General features: G+C 43.0%; 2 protein-coding genes across 7 annotated transcripts in view; both read left to right on the top strand.

Annotated features, from left to right (window-relative positions):
* The first annotated feature begins 5,410 nt into the window (after positions 1-5,410).
* Positions 5,411-6,941, top strand: pnx (posterior neuron-specific homeobox). The gene is made up of 2 exons (XM_035775736.2): positions 5,411-5,710; positions 6,047-6,941. The coding sequence occupies exons 1-2, from the start codon at positions 5,563-5,565 to the stop codon at positions 6,553-6,555; spliced, it is 657 nt and encodes a 218-aa protein (XP_035631629.1). The 5' UTR covers positions 5,411-5,562; the 3' UTR covers positions 6,556-6,941.
* Positions 6,942-9,436: 2,495 nt separating this feature from the next.
* The window catches only part of LOC118387407 (adipocyte enhancer-binding protein 1-like), a 38,355-nt gene continuing 31,513 nt past the window's right edge, over positions 9,437-16,278 (top strand). For 3 of the 6 annotated variants that reach the window (XM_052525498.1, XM_052525499.1, XM_052525500.1), the window contains exon 1: positions 9,441-10,270. In XM_052525498.1, the coding sequence (XP_052381458.1) occupies positions 10,033-10,270 (238 nt within the window). In that variant the 5' untranslated portion in view covers positions 9,441-10,032. Of the gene's footprint in view, positions 10,271-16,278 lie in introns of all 6 variants that reach the window. The other 3 variants (XM_052525495.1, XM_052525497.1, XM_052525496.1) reach the window with 2 other exon arrangements.

Genomic DNA, 16,278 nt, shown 5'->3' on the forward strand with positions numbered 1-16,278 from the left:
TGCCTTGCCTGGTTCACCAATTACTTTGCAGACAGAGTTCAGTGTGTCAAATCGGAGGGCATGCTGTCCGGTCCTCTGGCAGTCTCTATGGGGTGCCACAGGGTTCAATTCTCGGGCCGACTCTTTTCTCTGTATATATCAATGATGTTGCTCTTGCTGCGGGCGATTCCCTGATCCACCTCTACGCAGACGACACCATTCTATATACTTTCGGCCCGTCATTGGACACTGTGCTATCAAACCTCCAAACGAGCTTCAATGCCATACAGCACTCCTTCCGTGGCCTCCAACTGCTCTTAAACGCGAGTAAAACCAAATGCATGCTTTTCAACCGATCGCTGCATGCCCCGCATGCCCGACTAGCATCACCACCCTGGATGGTTCCGACCTTGAATATGTGGACATCTATAAGTACCTAGGTGTCTGGCTAGACTGCAAACTCTCCTTCCAGACTCACATCAAACATCTCCAATCAAAAATCAAATCAAGAGTCGGCTTTCTACCCGCAACAAAGCCTCCTTCACTCACGCTGCCAAGCTTACCCTAGTAAAACTGACTATCCTACCGATCCTCGACTTTGGCGATGTCATCTACAAAATGGCTTCCAACACTCTACTCAGCAAACTGGATGCAGTCTATCACAGTGCCATCCGTTTTGTCACTAAAGCACCTTATACCACCCACCACTGCGACCTGTATGCTCTAGTCGGCTGGCCCTCACTACATATCCGTGCCAGACCCACTGGCTCCAGGTCATCTACAAGTCCATGCTAGGTAAAGCTCCGCCTTATCTCAGTTCACTGGTCACGATAGCAACACCCATCCGTAGCACGCGCTCCAGCAGGTGTATCACACTGATCATCCCTAAAGCCAACACCTCATTTGGCCGCCTTTCGTTCTACTCTGCTGCCTGTGACTGGAATGAATTGCAAAAATCGCTGAAGTTGAGACTTTTATCTCCCTCACCAACTTCAAACATCAGCTATCCGAGCAGCTAACCGATCAGCTGTACATAGTCTAAAGGTAAATAGCTCACCCATTTTCACCTACCTCATTCCCATACTGTTTTTATACTGTTTTTATTTATTTACTTTCCTGCTCTTTTGCACACCAATATCTCTACCTGTACATGACCATTTATCACTCCAGTGTTAATCTGCAAAATTGTATTATTCGCCTACCTCATGCCTTTTGCACACATTGTATATAGACTGCCCATTTTTTCTACTGTGTTATTGACTTGCTAATTGTTTACTCCATGTGTAACTCTGTGTTGTCTGTTCACACTGCTATGCTTTATCTTGGCCAGGTCGCAGTTGCAAATGAGAACTTGTTCTCAACTAGCCTACCTGGTTAAATAAAGGTGAAATAAAAAATAAAAAACAGAGGGTAGTGTGTACGGCCCAGTACATCACAGGGGCTATGCTGCCTGCCAACCAGGACCTCTACACCAGGCGGTGTCAGAGGAAGGCCCTAAAAATTGTAAAAGACCCCACCCCAGTCATAGACTGTTCTCTCTACTACCGCATGGCAAGCTGTACCGGAGTGCCAAGTCTAGGACAAAAAGGCTTCTCAACAGTTTTTACCCAAAAGCCATAAGACTCCTGAACAGGTAATCAAATGGCTACCCAGACTATTTAAAAAATATATATATTTCACCTTTGTTTAACCAGGTAGGCTAGTGTAACAGTTTAAATTTAGTTCGTCCCCTCGCCAGGCTTGAACCAGGGACCCTCTGCACACACTGACAACTGTCACGCACGAAGCATCGTTACCCATCGCTCCACCAAAGCCACTGCCCTTGCAGAGCAAGAGGAACAACTACTTCAGGTCTCAGGGAGAGTAACATCACCGATTGAACCACTATTAGCGTGCACCACCGCTAACTAACTAGCCAATTAACATTGGTTACACTAATTGAGAACAAGTTTTCATTTACAACTGCGACCTGGCCAAGAATAAAGCAAAGCAGTTTGACACATACAACAACACAGAGTTACACATGGAATAAACAAACATACAGTCAATAATAGAGTAGAAAAAAATCCATATGCAGTGTGGGCAAATGAGGTAGGATAAGGGAGGTAAGGCAATAAATAGGGCATGGTGGCGAAGTAATTACAATATAGCAATTAAACACTGGGGTGATTGATGTGCAGAAGATGAATGTGCAAGTAGAGATACTGGGGGTGCAAAGCAGCAAGATAAATAAATAAATAAATACAGTATGGGGATGAGGTAGTTGGATGGGCTATATTATTTGCATTGTGTGCCTCCCCCTAACCCCTCTTTTATGCTGCTGCTACTCTCTGTTTATCATATATACATAGTCACTTTAACTATACATTCATGTACATACTACCTCAATTAGCCCGACCAATCAGTGCCCTCGCAAATTGGCTAACTGGGCTATCTGCATTGTGTCCCGCCACCCACCACCCTCCAACCCCTCTTTTACGCTACTGCTACTGTCTGTTTATCATATATGCATAGACACTTTAACCATATCTACATGTACATACTACCTCAATCAGCCCGACTAACCAGTGCCTGTATGTAGCCTCACTACTGTTATTACTCACTGTCTCTTTACTGTTGTTTTTATTTCTTTACTTACCTATTGTTCACCTAATACCTTTTTTTTATTGCATTGTTGGTTAGAGCCTGTAAGTAAGAATTTCACTGTAAGGTCTACCTACACCTGTTGTATTCCACATACGTGACAAATACACTTTGAGTTGATTTGACCAACAATGTAACGCCATTCAGATATTCATGGCCAGTTTCCTCCATTCAAACCCTGAGGACAGCAGAGGTACACAGGGCACCATTATACCACATAGGCGTGTGGCTAAAAGTGTTGCAGACAGATAGACCATAATGGAATCCTATTGCTGTGGATTGCTAAGATCTCCCCTGAGTATGGTTAGAAATGCTTTTAACTGTTGTTAAGTAAATTATATAGTTATATCCACTCAGTTTTCCACCACAGCTCACCTGCTTTTACACCTGGATTTTACTATTAGATGTTCAATGTTTATTTAAAAATATGTATTTAAAAGGAATAGTTTCGCCATATTAAAGTGAGGGACAGACTTGTGGTCAATATGAATTATTTTGAGTCTAAGACATTGGGGGAGAAGGGGGTGCTAAACTGACAGAATGGAATTGTTTTAAGATGGTCATACTATGGATTATTTAGGTATCTGATTTAGAATTTTAGGACCCTTTGGGTATCACAAAAATATAGATATATTTTCTTGGGTAAAATATAGATTTTGGCCTTTACTACTAAAGTCCATAGAAACGCATTGAATAAAACATTCAGAAATGGCAAAAAGGACAGTCCAAAAATAAAAAAACAAGGTTTTGAAGTGTCTATCCTAAATCTAGGAGATATTTATTTTAAACTCTGGAAATATATATATTTTTTACACATATTTAACCCATTCTTTTGGTAGGAACAAAACTACCTTCATACTTCCATTTTTCCCCAATTTTTTTCAGACCAGTCCCGTAACACTTTGTTGAGGTCAGAGAGCAATTTTCCACCATGTTCGTGAAAATCTCCCCTTTCCAAAACAGTTTGGACGCTACCAAACAGAAGTTGGCACATCAACTGTACCGAGTTCAGACTGGTTTCCTGAAAACTTGTGGGATTCGTAGAGCAAAACGGATCATCATCGTCTGTTTGTGAGAATCTCCCCTTTCCATAGAGTGGTCAAAACTGTTTGGACGCTACAGATGTTTTTGTGAGAAGACTGGTTTTCGGATGTCTCATGCTCTGTCAAACACCTTGTTAGGGTTTTCCTGTGGTGAAGTAGAGGAGGACCAAAACGCAGCGTGGTTATATTGACTCATGTTTAATCAAAAACGGATAAACATGAACACTACAAAACAATGACCGTGGAAAACCAAAAACAGCCCTATCTGGTGCAAAACACAGAGACAGGAACAATCACCCACAAAACCCAACACAAAACAGGCTACCTAAATATGGTTCCCAATCAGAGACAATGACTAACACCTGCCTCTGATTGAGAACCATATCAGGCCAAACATAGAAATAGACAAACCAGACACACAACATAGAATGCCCACCCAGCTCACGTCCTGACCAACACTAAAACAAGGAAAACACATACGAACGATGGACAGAACGTGACACACCTCTCTAGCTCTACCACCGATCACCACAGATGTAGAAGTGAGACACTGACAGATGCTGTCGATTGAGATGCATCCAATGCAAAAAACAGATCTATAGCTTAAATGTATGGATTTTGATGGCAATTTTTTGTTATGTAACTAGATTACCGAGTAGGGGGTAAATTAGAGGGCACTTAATTTAATATAACAGGCTTTTAAAAATGTATTGCTGCACAATTTCTACTTGAAATATCAAAGGGACGCAAAAGGCACTAATTTCGGGGAACAACCCACTTATCCAATGTGCACATATCAGTGGGATTTATTATTATACAAACTTCCCCGTGGATCTCTCTGTGGTCATATTATGCTATGTGGTTGATGTTGCTTCTATGGTTTGTTTGAGAGATGAAAAATAGTAAGAGATTTTACATAAAAGTATGTGGATTGGTTTGAAATCTAGCCTACAGTCCACAATAGGATAGTAATAGGTTCCCACTTCGAGCCTACCAGGTATACTTGGAAACAGTGGAGAGAAACTGATACACCAATGAAGAACACATTTGGAGAACCGTTATCAAGGGATTCTGAAACTATGTGTTCTAACAGTAGGCTACAACAGCACAAATTACGACAGGAAAATAAGCTCCAAGTTAACTAATAGGCACAAAATGCTTTAGTTAGGTCTTAAGTTTCATACTGTTGAGCAGACAGATGGGCTATTGCACTCATAATCGTGTTAGTTGTAAATGTGTGGACCTCTAATTATAGCTAAGTGTTTGTGTGATTAGACTCACTACAAAGCTATACATTTTAACCACATCCAATAAAAAACACAAATGTTTCTATTGATATTCGTGCACAAGTGAAGCAGCATCACTTTCACTCTGAGAGGAGTCGATTACTTAGAATGACAACCAGAGTTCACGTGTCCTACCAGCGTAAAACCACACAATTGCAAATAATGACAAGCCAAACGACAAAAAGGAACACGGTTGTAAAGAAAATGGCACATTTTAACCAGATGCTCTGCAATAAATAACCGAGACATCCGAGAGCGCTCATTAGCATTTTAAAGTGCCCTCGCAGGGGTTCCTTCTTCCACACACTCGGCCAGTGTTGTTTGTTCGTGTGTGTGTGTCCGTGCGTGTTGCGCGCGCCAAATTACGCACGCAGGAAGGAGCACGTGTTTTTTCTTGCAGAGCGCAGCCGTGCACTTGTAACTGTGGAAATGTTAATTTTATGCGGGGGAGCGGCGTGTGCTTGACCTGTATAAATTGAGGGGCGCCAGGGCAACAAGAATCAGACACGGGGATGTAAGGTGGCGCGCGCAGTGGTACTCGAGTTATCTACCACCTCCTTCACTGAAAAACGTGCGCATTTTCGTCCAAATTTACACAACAGATAATTAAAATGCAGCCAGAAAAGTTGTCACAGGTTAGCAGAACCTCTTTCTCTGTAGCAGACATCATGGATCCGTCTAAATTCACTGGGAGTCCAAGCAGTACCCATCCGAGCCATGGTTCAACTGCTGAGAGTGATGCTGCAAGACAGACCACAGGTAGGAGTGTTCAGTTATTATAACTATTTCTTTCGAAAACGTAAAGGGTTTAAAAGCCATTTACTTACTAGTTATATTTTATAAATAAATATTATCCTTAGATTGAGATATAGGGTTGATGCAGAAGTTTAGTTTATAGGCATGGCTTAGTACTGCTACAGTTGATACAGTAGTATTAGTTATTTCCCAGAAGGCAGTGTTGAGTTATTTATTTTTGGCCCAGCCCTCAACAATTAACTTTTAACATTATTCTTTATCAGCATTCAACCCATATCATCATAACTGCAGATTAGAATGGTTGAGGTCCTTCTCTAAACTCACTATTTTAATATTCAGGTGGGGCAGCCATTCCAGAAAGCCATTCCAAGAGAGTAGAATTCCCAAGTGGTCCAGCAGCCAGTAAATGCTCCACCACAGTGGACTCAGTGGAAAGGGAGTCTCACCCTGCATCTGTGTGCAGTAGCCTGGAGAGGTCAAAGGACAAGTCACGGCGGGTTCGGACAGCGTTCACCTTGGATCAACTACACATTCTAGAACATAGTTTCCACAGCAGCCACTACCTGTCTGTGTTCGAGCGCTACGCCATCGCCTTGATGCTCTGTCTCACAGAGACCCAGGTTAAGATCTGGTTCCAGAACCGACGCACCAAGTGGAAGAAAGAGTGTGAGGGGAAAGGGCTGCCTGAGCAGCAGCTCCAGTGTGGGGTCAGATACCCCTCACCTCCTCCTATCTATCCTACAACCTTTCCACTGTACAACAAAATGCATTTTCACTGGGGACCACAGATTCAAATGTTCACGCCACCAACCTTCCTCACTTCACAATACAACCATCATCAATTTTAGATGAGAACATTTTCAATCAGATTGAGCTCACAGTTTAGACACTATAACCTGCTATGTCATAAAGGTATTTGTGCAATGTAATAGGCCACTGTAAATTAATATCAGTATTTATGAGTTACTATTTATGTGTTGTTTAAAAGCCAGTGGAAAACTATGTCAATCTATTCCATATTCCGAAGGATTATTGCTGTGAAATGTTAAATGATAGGGTTATTTTCTTATTTTTAAAAGGTGTTAACTTATTTGGATGTAATGTCCATACACAAAGGTTAAATATTTGTGTACTGTACCAATAGTGTTCTTCTTCACAATTTTAAAGAAGTTTAAAAAAAATCAATCTTGAATGATTTATTATGCAAAAAAGACACACACACACACACACACACACACACACACACACACACACACACACACACACACACACACACACACACACACACACACACACACACACACACACACACACACAGAGGAGACGAAGGAAGACAGATGTGGAGTGGATATGATAGTAATAGCTGTCAATTCTAGCAGTTTCCTGGTCTCTGAGATGAGAAACAGCAGCACTCATAGAGGATGATGAGAAAGCATACAATCAGACCAGCAGGAGCACGCACACAAACACATACACACACACTGGATTCGTCCAGCCGAGGCACATCTGTTTGCAATCCATCATATGCTCTCTGTTAGCCGCAGATGTCAGAGAGCCATCAGTTATCTCTAGATTAAACAGTGTATGTTTTTACATTTTAAAAATATATAGAGCTATATAAAAAATAAAATTCTGTAATTACTACTAGCCACCTAGCAATTTTATGAAGTAGGCTTTAGCCCATATATATTCACAATCTCCCAACCTCATAACTAGCTACCAAGAAGCCATTTCAGGCTATCAATCAAGTTAGAGTAGCTAGCTTGTCTAACAATCTTAGCTGGCATGCTTGCTGGCAAGGTTGGTAGTAGACTTTAGAAAAGCAAGCAATAACTAAACGTGCTGAATAAGACTCACATTCCTTCCAATCTGTTACCCAGATTTTAGCAGCCATGTAGAGAAGCATATTTTGTTTCTTTAAAAAAAGAAGCACAAGTCAGGAGGATACAGACAGCTCAAGATATGCCTACATACGCAGAAATATATATATATATATATATTAAACAGAGAATTAGACATAATGATTATGGCACAAGATTGCAGGAAAAAGCACAGTACTTTGTGCCCTTTTAGATTTTTGGGGAGCATGACACCCCCTATCACCCTCATTCTCTGTATCACATTCACTGACAGAAATCTTTAAAAAACCGCTGAGCACCCTCATCGGTCCTACCTCCCACGGTTATGGACGAGACACAGATACAGATGATACGGTAAAGAAAACAGTATGACTGATCGGCCTGGGTGACTGGTCACATGCTACAGTACTTAAGGAGGTTTTTCCATCCTTGAGGCTTTCGACATTAACATACCTTCCAAATCATAAACTATACAGGAATGCACAAGTGTAACTTTAATACATTATCATATTAACAACAATTGAGAATAAGGTACGTAGAGCTAAGTACATACACTGAGGGATTGCCTTCCAGAGCTCATAGCATTAATGTTCACTGACTTTTGATGATCTATGAATAGCAGCTTTCTATCTTCTGTTTGTACATCAGATCAGATGTGTGTTCATTGATGCATGGCCTTGATGAAGTCAAGATGACCCTCCTGCTAACACTGCAGGCTGACTCAGTGCTCCAGACTAGAAATAAAGAAAGTAGATATCCCAGCACATCTGGTGTAGAAGTAGAATTCTTAGATATCACAGCACATCTGACTGTCATAACTACAATATCATAGGAGAAATAACTCTGGAACTTAGTGGCCACCAGACTCAGTAGTCTCAAGCATGAGTTGTCAGTGTGATTACTGTAGGGGGCATACTAAATCTGTTAACTAGAAGATAAAGTCTCTGAGGAATGAATAGCAATAAACACATTAATATGTTATTACTGTTTATTGTCATATTTTATCACAGATATCAACTTAAACCTCTGGGGCCATTCTCATTCAATGTTTCTAGCCTGAACCCAGTCTTAAGCAAAGACCTCACAAGGAATCAGATGCAACCCACCACTAGGTCCCGACCCACCATTGGTAACCAGTGTAAAGTCGTATTTTTTTTAGCAAATTCACTTCCAGTTCACACCCTTCTTTCACACTCTTATCTCTCTTTTTCTCTCTTTATCTTCTGTTTTCCACTTGAGAGCAGAGTAGGAGACAGGGACAGGTCCTGACATCTCTGTATGACCTGGAGGCATGTGGAGCTGAGCTGGGTTGTTTGGGTCAGTGTGTGTGTGTGTGTGTGTGTGTGTGTGTGTGTGTGTGTGTGTGTGTGTGTGTGTGTGTGTGTGTGTGTGTGTGTGTGTGTGTGTGTGTGTGTGTGTGTGTGTGTGTGTGTACGTGTGTGTTTTACCAGGTCTGTTAAAACACTTATTCCCAACCACACAATTTAGGCACATTCTTAAACATGGAATGAGTTTTCCTCTCCAATAAAATGTTTTCCTTTTTTCTGAACTCATTGACAAATGGGTCCTGGGTGGATTCAGTAGACTGACTCACATTTGTCTTTTTGTTGCAAGAGTATAGTACTTACTCTGGAAATTAATTATTGTCAACTTCTGTATTTAAATGTTTTTCTAAATGATTCTCTCTCTCTCTCTCTCTCTCTCTCTCTCTCTCTCTCTCTCTCTCTCTCTCTCTCTCTCTCTCTCTCTGTCCCCTCTCCCCTGCAACGTGACATGTGGAAGACCCCCTCCCCTATGTTGAGTGGAGAGAGGGAGAGGGGGTGCCTGCGGAGGAGTGAGAGGGCGAGGAAAGACGGGAGACAGGAGGTGTGCTGTGTTACTGCTGCTGAGACTCCAGACTCCTGCATGCGTCTGTGTTTCCTTTCTTCGTTCTCTGCCAGGAGACTGCTTTAAAACCCTGAGCAGCTCTTTCCTGTTCCACCACCAAACAGGCCTGCGCTCTGTACACATCTGCACACCAAACCTTTCACCGCAGCTTTCTACAAACCAAAGCATTTTACACACCAAAGTTTTATACACATTTTTTTTCAGACTCCACGGCTACTGGAAGGAACCAACCAGAACTCATTTCTTCAAGCTCTCAGAGACTCTACAAGACAGACTGACTCCAACTGAGACTTCTTCTACACCTGAGGACTGTTGTTGGATGTTCTGTGTTGTTGCTCGTCTAGCAAATGCAAGTCATCTGTTAGCTGACGGTTCTGACTGGTCTGTGTGAGAGACTGTGGGTGGCCTGGGGCCTTTTGTGCTTCACTGAAACAGGAGTTGGTCTGAGGAAGCTTCTCTTGCCTTCCTAGAGCTGGGGTCAGGTTCCACTGCCAGTGCTGGTCTTGGTAAATCTGGTTCAAGTCTGGTTTAAGCTGTAGGCTGATTTAGTCCGGTCCTGCTTCTGAGTGTAGTAAGACGATGAGGGGGGCATTGTTGGGTTTGTCGGTGTCTCTGGCCCTCTGTTGCTGTGTTCTAGGCTGGGATGGAGGTGTAGAGGGACAGGACACCACAGGTGTCCAGACACAGGTGAGACAGGCTGGACCTGTGGTACATGGGAGAGAGTGGGAGGAAGAGAGAGAGGACGTTATGATGGACGACCCTGGTGTGGAGGAGATCAAACCAAAGAAGAAGAAATCCATAGAGGAGGTGGAGGCAGGTAAGAGGTGACTCCTTTAGTTCTTGTTCTCCTCCTCTTCTTCTTCTTTGTCCTTTATCCTCTTCTTGTCCTCATTCTCTCCTTGACTGTATATTCATGGAGGTCATTCAACTAGCCATCCCTGTTACAACCTCTTGGGGACAAACTTACCAAACACTTGGCCCAGTTTTCCCTTGTTAGAGCATGTTCACTAACATGCGTGGAGACCTTGACCTTGAGGTAATAACAGAGATGAACGTGGTCTAGTAGCTGCATGTGTCACACACTGATGAGCTACAGACGGATCTTAATTTGATCACTCTTTTGTTGATGAGCAATGTCCTGTACAGCAGGAAATACAAACTTGCAGTGTACTTGAGTTTTTAAAAGTTTTCTAAAGTTTGTTGTTTCCGCATTTACATTTCAGACTAGATTTGCCCCAACAAAAACTGTATCAACCCCTACAAAGATGTCCATGAATTATAATCCACATAATAAATCACATTTCCTGTTGCTGCAGGATTATTTCCTTTCTGTAGCAAACTGGCTCAAATTAAGATCCTACATCAGTGCAGACACATGGCTGTGTTCAAGTTGCAAGTTTTAATGTCACGTGCACATGTACAGTGAAATGCCTTTCTTGCAAACTCTAAACCCAACAATGGGGTAATCAATGTCAATTAAGTACTAAAAATCACATAAATTAGAAAAAATACACAATAAATAAAAATAAGAACGAAGAAAACAAGAAAGTAAGAAGCTATATACAGGGTCAATTCCAGTACCATATTTACAATGTGCATGGATACTGGAGGAATAGAGGTAGATATGAATAGGGGTAAGGTGACTAGGCATCAAGATATATGATGGACAGAGTAGCAGAAGTTTATATGATGCTTGTACGTGAGTGTGTGGGTGTAGATTCAGAATAAATATGTCTGCATGTTATGTGTGTGTTGGAGTGTCAGTATGCATGAGTGTGTAGAGTCCTGTGAGTTTGCATAGAGACAGTGCCACATATAAAATACAAGGGTCAACTCAGATAGTTTGATTAGCCATTTTGCTAGCTGTTATGACTTAGGGATAGAAGCTGTTCAGGAACCTGTTGATGTGGCTAGAGCATTTAACGATTTTCCGGGCCTTCCTTTCACACAGCCTGATATAGAGGTCCTGGATGGCAGGGAGCTCAGCCCCAGTGATGTACTGGGCTGTCCGTACCACCCTCTGTAGCACCATGCGATTGAGGGCAGTGCTATTGCATAACAAGCAGTGATGCAGCCAGTCAAGATGCTCACAATAGTGAGTGCAGCTGTATAACGTTTTGAGGATTTGAGGGCCCATGCCAAACCTTTTTAACCTCCTGAGGGTGAATAAACCATTTTAAGTCCTTAGTGATTAGGACACTGAGGAACTTGACACTCTCAACCCCCTCAACTGCAGCCCCGTCATTTTGGATGGGGGGCGTACTCGCCCCCCATTTCCTATATTTCACGATCAGCACCTTGGTCTTACTGACGTTGAGGGAGAAGATGTTGACCTGGCACCACACTGCCAGGTCACTGACCTCCTCCCTGTAGTAATGGCGCCAGAGAGTATGACTGGCGCTTTACGGGCTCAAAACCAACTGTGCAATTATTATTTTTGCATTGTTTGTAGCTTATTTTGTACATAATGTTGCTGCTATATAATGTCGCTGCTACTGATTACCAACAATGACAAAACAGCCTACAGGGAAGAGGTGAGGGCCCCGGGAGTATGTTGCCAGGAAAATAACCTCTCAATCAACAAAACAAAGGAGCTGATTGTGGACTTCAGGAAACAGCAGAGGGAGCAACCCCCTATCCACATCGACGGGACCGCAGTGGAGAAGGTGGAAAGCTTAAAGTTCCTCGGCGTACACATCACTGACAAACTGAAATGATCCACCCATACAGACAGTGTGTGGTGAAGAAGGCGCAACCTCAGGACCCAGAAGATATTTGGTTTGGCACCTAAAACCCTCACAAAGTTTTACAGATGCACAATTGAGAGCATCCTGTCGGGCTATATCACCGCCTGGTACAGCAACTGCACTGCCTGCATCCACAGGGCTTTCCAGAGGGTGGTGCAGTCTGCCCAAAGCATCACTGGGGGCAAACTACCTGCTCTCCAGGACACCTACAGCACCCAATGTCACAGGAAGGCCAAAAAGATCATCAAGGACAACAACTATCCGAGCCACTACCTGTTCACCGCTATCATCCAGAAGGCGAGGTCAGCATCAAAGCTGGGACCGAGAAACTTAAAAACAGTTTCTATCTCAAGGCCATCTGACTGTTAAACAGCCATCACTAGAACCTTAGAGGCTGCTGCCCTAGATAGACTTGAAATGACTGGCCACTTTATTAATGGAACACTAGTCACTTTAATAATGTTTACATATTTTGCATTACTCATCTCATTTTTATTTATTTATTTATTTCACCTTTATTTAACCAGGTAGGCAAGTTTACAATTGCGACCTGGCCAAGATAAAGCAAAGCAGTTCGGTTCGACACATACAACGACACAGAGTTACACATGGAGTAAAACAAACATACAGTCAATAATGCAGTATAAACAAGTCTATATACGATGGGAGCAAATGAGGTGAGATAAGGCAAAAAAAGGCCATGGTGCCAAAGTAAATATAATATAGCAAGTAAAACACTGGAATGGTAGATTTGCAGTGGAAGAATGTGCAAAGTAGAAATACAAATAATGAGGTGCAAAGAAGCAAAATAAATCAATAAAATAAATACAGTAGGGAAAGAGGTAGTTGTTTGGGCTAAATTATAGGTGAGCTATGTACAGTTGCAGTACTCTGTGAGCTGCTCTGACAGTTGGTGCTTAAAGCTAGTGAGGGAGATAAGTGTTTCCAGTTTCAGAGATTTTTGTAGTTCGTTCCAGTCATTGGCAGCAGAGAACTGGAAGGAGAGGCGGCCAAAGAAAGAATTGGTTTTGGGGGTGACCAGAGAGATATACCTGCTGGAGCACGTGCTACAGGTGGGTGATGCTATGGTGACCAGCGAGCTGAGATAAGTGGGGACTTTACCTAGCAGGGTCTTGTAGATGACATGGAGCCAGTGGGTTTGGCGACGAGTATGAAGCGAGGGCCAGCCAACGAGAGCGTACAGGTCGCAATGGTGGGTAGTATATGGGGCTTTGGTGACAAAACGGATTGCACTGTGATAGACTGCATCCAATTTGTTGAGTAGGGTATTGGAGGCTATTTTGTAAATGACATCGCCGAAGTCGAGGATTGGTAGGATGGTCAGTTTTACAAGGGTATGTTTGGCAGCATGAGTGAAGGATGCTTTGTTGCTAAATAGGAAGCCAATTCTAGATTTAACTTTGGATTGGAGATGTTTGATGTGGGTCTGGAAGGAGAGTTTACCGTCTAACCAGACACCTAGGTATTTGTAGTTGTCCACGTATTCTAAGTCAGAACCATCCAGAGTAGTGATGTTGGACAGGCGGGCAGGTGCAGGCAGCGATCGGTTGAAGAGCATGCATTTAGTTTTGCTTGTATTTAAGAGCAATTGGAGGCCACGGAAGGAGAGTTGTATGGCATTGAAGCTTGCTTGGAGGGTTGTTAACACAGTGTCCAAAGAAGGGCCAGAAGTATACAGAATGGTGTCGTCTGCGTAGAGGTGGATCAGAGACTCACCAGCAGCAAGAGCGACATCATTGATGTATACAGAGAAGAGAGTCGGTCCAAGAATTGAACCCTGTGGCACCCCCATAGAGACTGCCAGAGGTCCGGACAGCAGACCCTCCGATTTGACACACTGAACTCTATCAGAGAAGTAGTTGGTGAACCAGGCAAGGCAATCATTTGAGAAACCAAGGCTGTCGAGTCTGCCGATGAGGGTGTGGTGATTGACAGAGTCGAAAGCCTTGGCCAGATCAATGACTACGGCTGCACAGTAATGTTTCTTATTGATGGCGGTTAAGATATTGTTTAGATATCGTCAGATGTACAATTGAAGTCGGAAGTTTACATACACTTAGGTTGGAGGCATTAAAACTTGTTTTTCAACCAATCCACACATTTCTTGTTAACAAACTATAGTTTTGGCAAGTCGGTTAGGGCATCTACTTTGTGCATGACACAAGTAATTTTTCCAAAAATATTTTACAGGCAGATAATTTCACTTATAATTCACTGCATCACAATTCCAGTGGGTCAGATATTTACATACACTAAGTTGACTGTGTAGTGCACACGGCCAAGTACATCCCTGGGGCCAAGCTTCCTGCCATACAGGACCTATATACTAGGCGGTGTCAGAGGAAGGCCCCAATAATTGTCAAAGACTCCAGTCACCCAAATCATGGAATTTTCTCTCTGCTACCACACGATAAGCAGTACCGGAGTGCCAAGTCTAGGACCAAAAGGCTCCTTAACAGCTTCTACCCCTAAGCCATAAGACTGCTGAACAATTTTTCAAATAGCCAACCGGACTATTTACATTGATCCCGCTTCTGCTACTCACTGTTTATTATCGATGCATAGTCACTTTACCACTATCTACATGTACAAATTATCTTGACAAATCTGTACCCCTGCACATTGACTCGGTGCTGGTACCCCCTGTATATAGCCTCGTTATAGTAATTTTATTGTGTTACTTTTTTATTTTATTATTTTATTTATTTAGTAAATATTTTATTAATTCTATTTATTGATCTGCATTGTTGGTTAAGGGCTTGTAACTAAGCACCTGTTGTATTCAGCGCATGTGGCAATTTGATTTGATTTGTAGTTGGTTTCATCATTGCCGGTGATCAGGCCTACCACCGCCGTGTCATCACCAAACTTTATGATGGTGTCGTGCATGGCCACACAGTCGTGGATTAACAGGGAGAACAGGGGGGGACTAAGCACAGACCCCTGTGGGGCCCCCGTGTTGGGGGTCAGCGTGGCGGAGATGATGTTGCCTAACCTCACTTCCTGGGGGCGGCCTATCAGGAAGTCCAGGATCCAGTTTGCAGAGGGAGGTGTTCAGTCCCAGGGTCCTAGGTTTGGTGACAAGTTTAGAGGGAACATTGGTGAGCTGTAGTCAATGAACAGCATTCTCACATAGTATTCCTCTTATCTAGGTGGATAAGGGCCGTGTGGAGTGCAATTGAGATTGTGTCATCTATAGATTTGTAGGTGCGGTGTGCAAATTGGAGTGGATCTAGAGTGTCTGAGATGATGGAGTTGATATGTGCCATAACCAGCCTTTCAAAGCACTTCATGATTACAGATGTGAGTACTACAAGGCGGTAGTCATTGTGGCATGAACCCTTCGAGTTCTTGGGAACAGAATTGATGATGATCAGTTTAAGACGTGTGGGGATTACAGACTACAGAATATGCCTGCCAGCTGTTCTGCGCATACTCTAAGAACTGCCCTCGAATACCATCCGGCCCCAAGGCCTTGCAAGTGTTGACCTGATTAAAAACCTCTCGGAGAGCGAGATCACCCAGTCCTCTGGGTCGGTTGCAGCCCTCAAGCACAGTATGGTGTTGTTATTGTCGAAGCGTGCATAAAATGCATTTTTTTTGTCTGGTAGAGAAGCATTGTTGGGCAGATCCCGGCTCAGTCTTCCTTTGTAATTTGTAATGGACTGCTGCCCTTGCCACATGCGGCGGGAGTCGCAGTCTTTGTAATATGATTCAACCTTATTCCAATATCCTTTTTGCTCATTTGATTACTCTGCGGAAGTCATACCAGGACTTCTTGTACTTATTCTGTCCTCAGACGTAGGCTCAGGGTTGTCCGCGACAGTGGTAGCACTGTCCTTTAGCTTAGCGCCAACTTCAGTGTTAATCCAAGGCTTTTGATTGGAAAAGCAGTGGCTCTTCACTGTGACAATGAAGCCAGTGACGAAGGTGGTTAGCTTGTCTATGTCATTGCCGAAGACTTGGAACATATTCCAATCAGCGTCAGCAAAGCAGTCCTGTAGCATAATCTCTGATTCTGATGATAATTTCTCAACAAAGCAAGTCAAGGGTACTT

Source organism: Oncorhynchus keta, chromosome 9 (assembly GCF_023373465.1).
Source record: "Oncorhynchus keta strain PuntledgeMale-10-30-2019 chromosome 9, Oket_V2, whole genome shotgun sequence".
Lineage (NCBI taxonomy): Eukaryota > Metazoa > Chordata > Actinopteri > Salmoniformes > Salmonidae > Oncorhynchus > Oncorhynchus keta.

Coding starts and splice junctions, on each gene's coding strand:
- pnx (XM_035775736.2), top strand. CDS start 5,563: ATGCAGCCAGAAAAGTTGTCACAGGTTAGCAGAACCTCTTTCTCTGTA. Junction 5,711..6,046: donor TGCTGCAAGACAGACCACAG/GTAGGAGTGTTC, acceptor TTTAATATTCAG/GTGGGGCAGCCATTCCAGAA.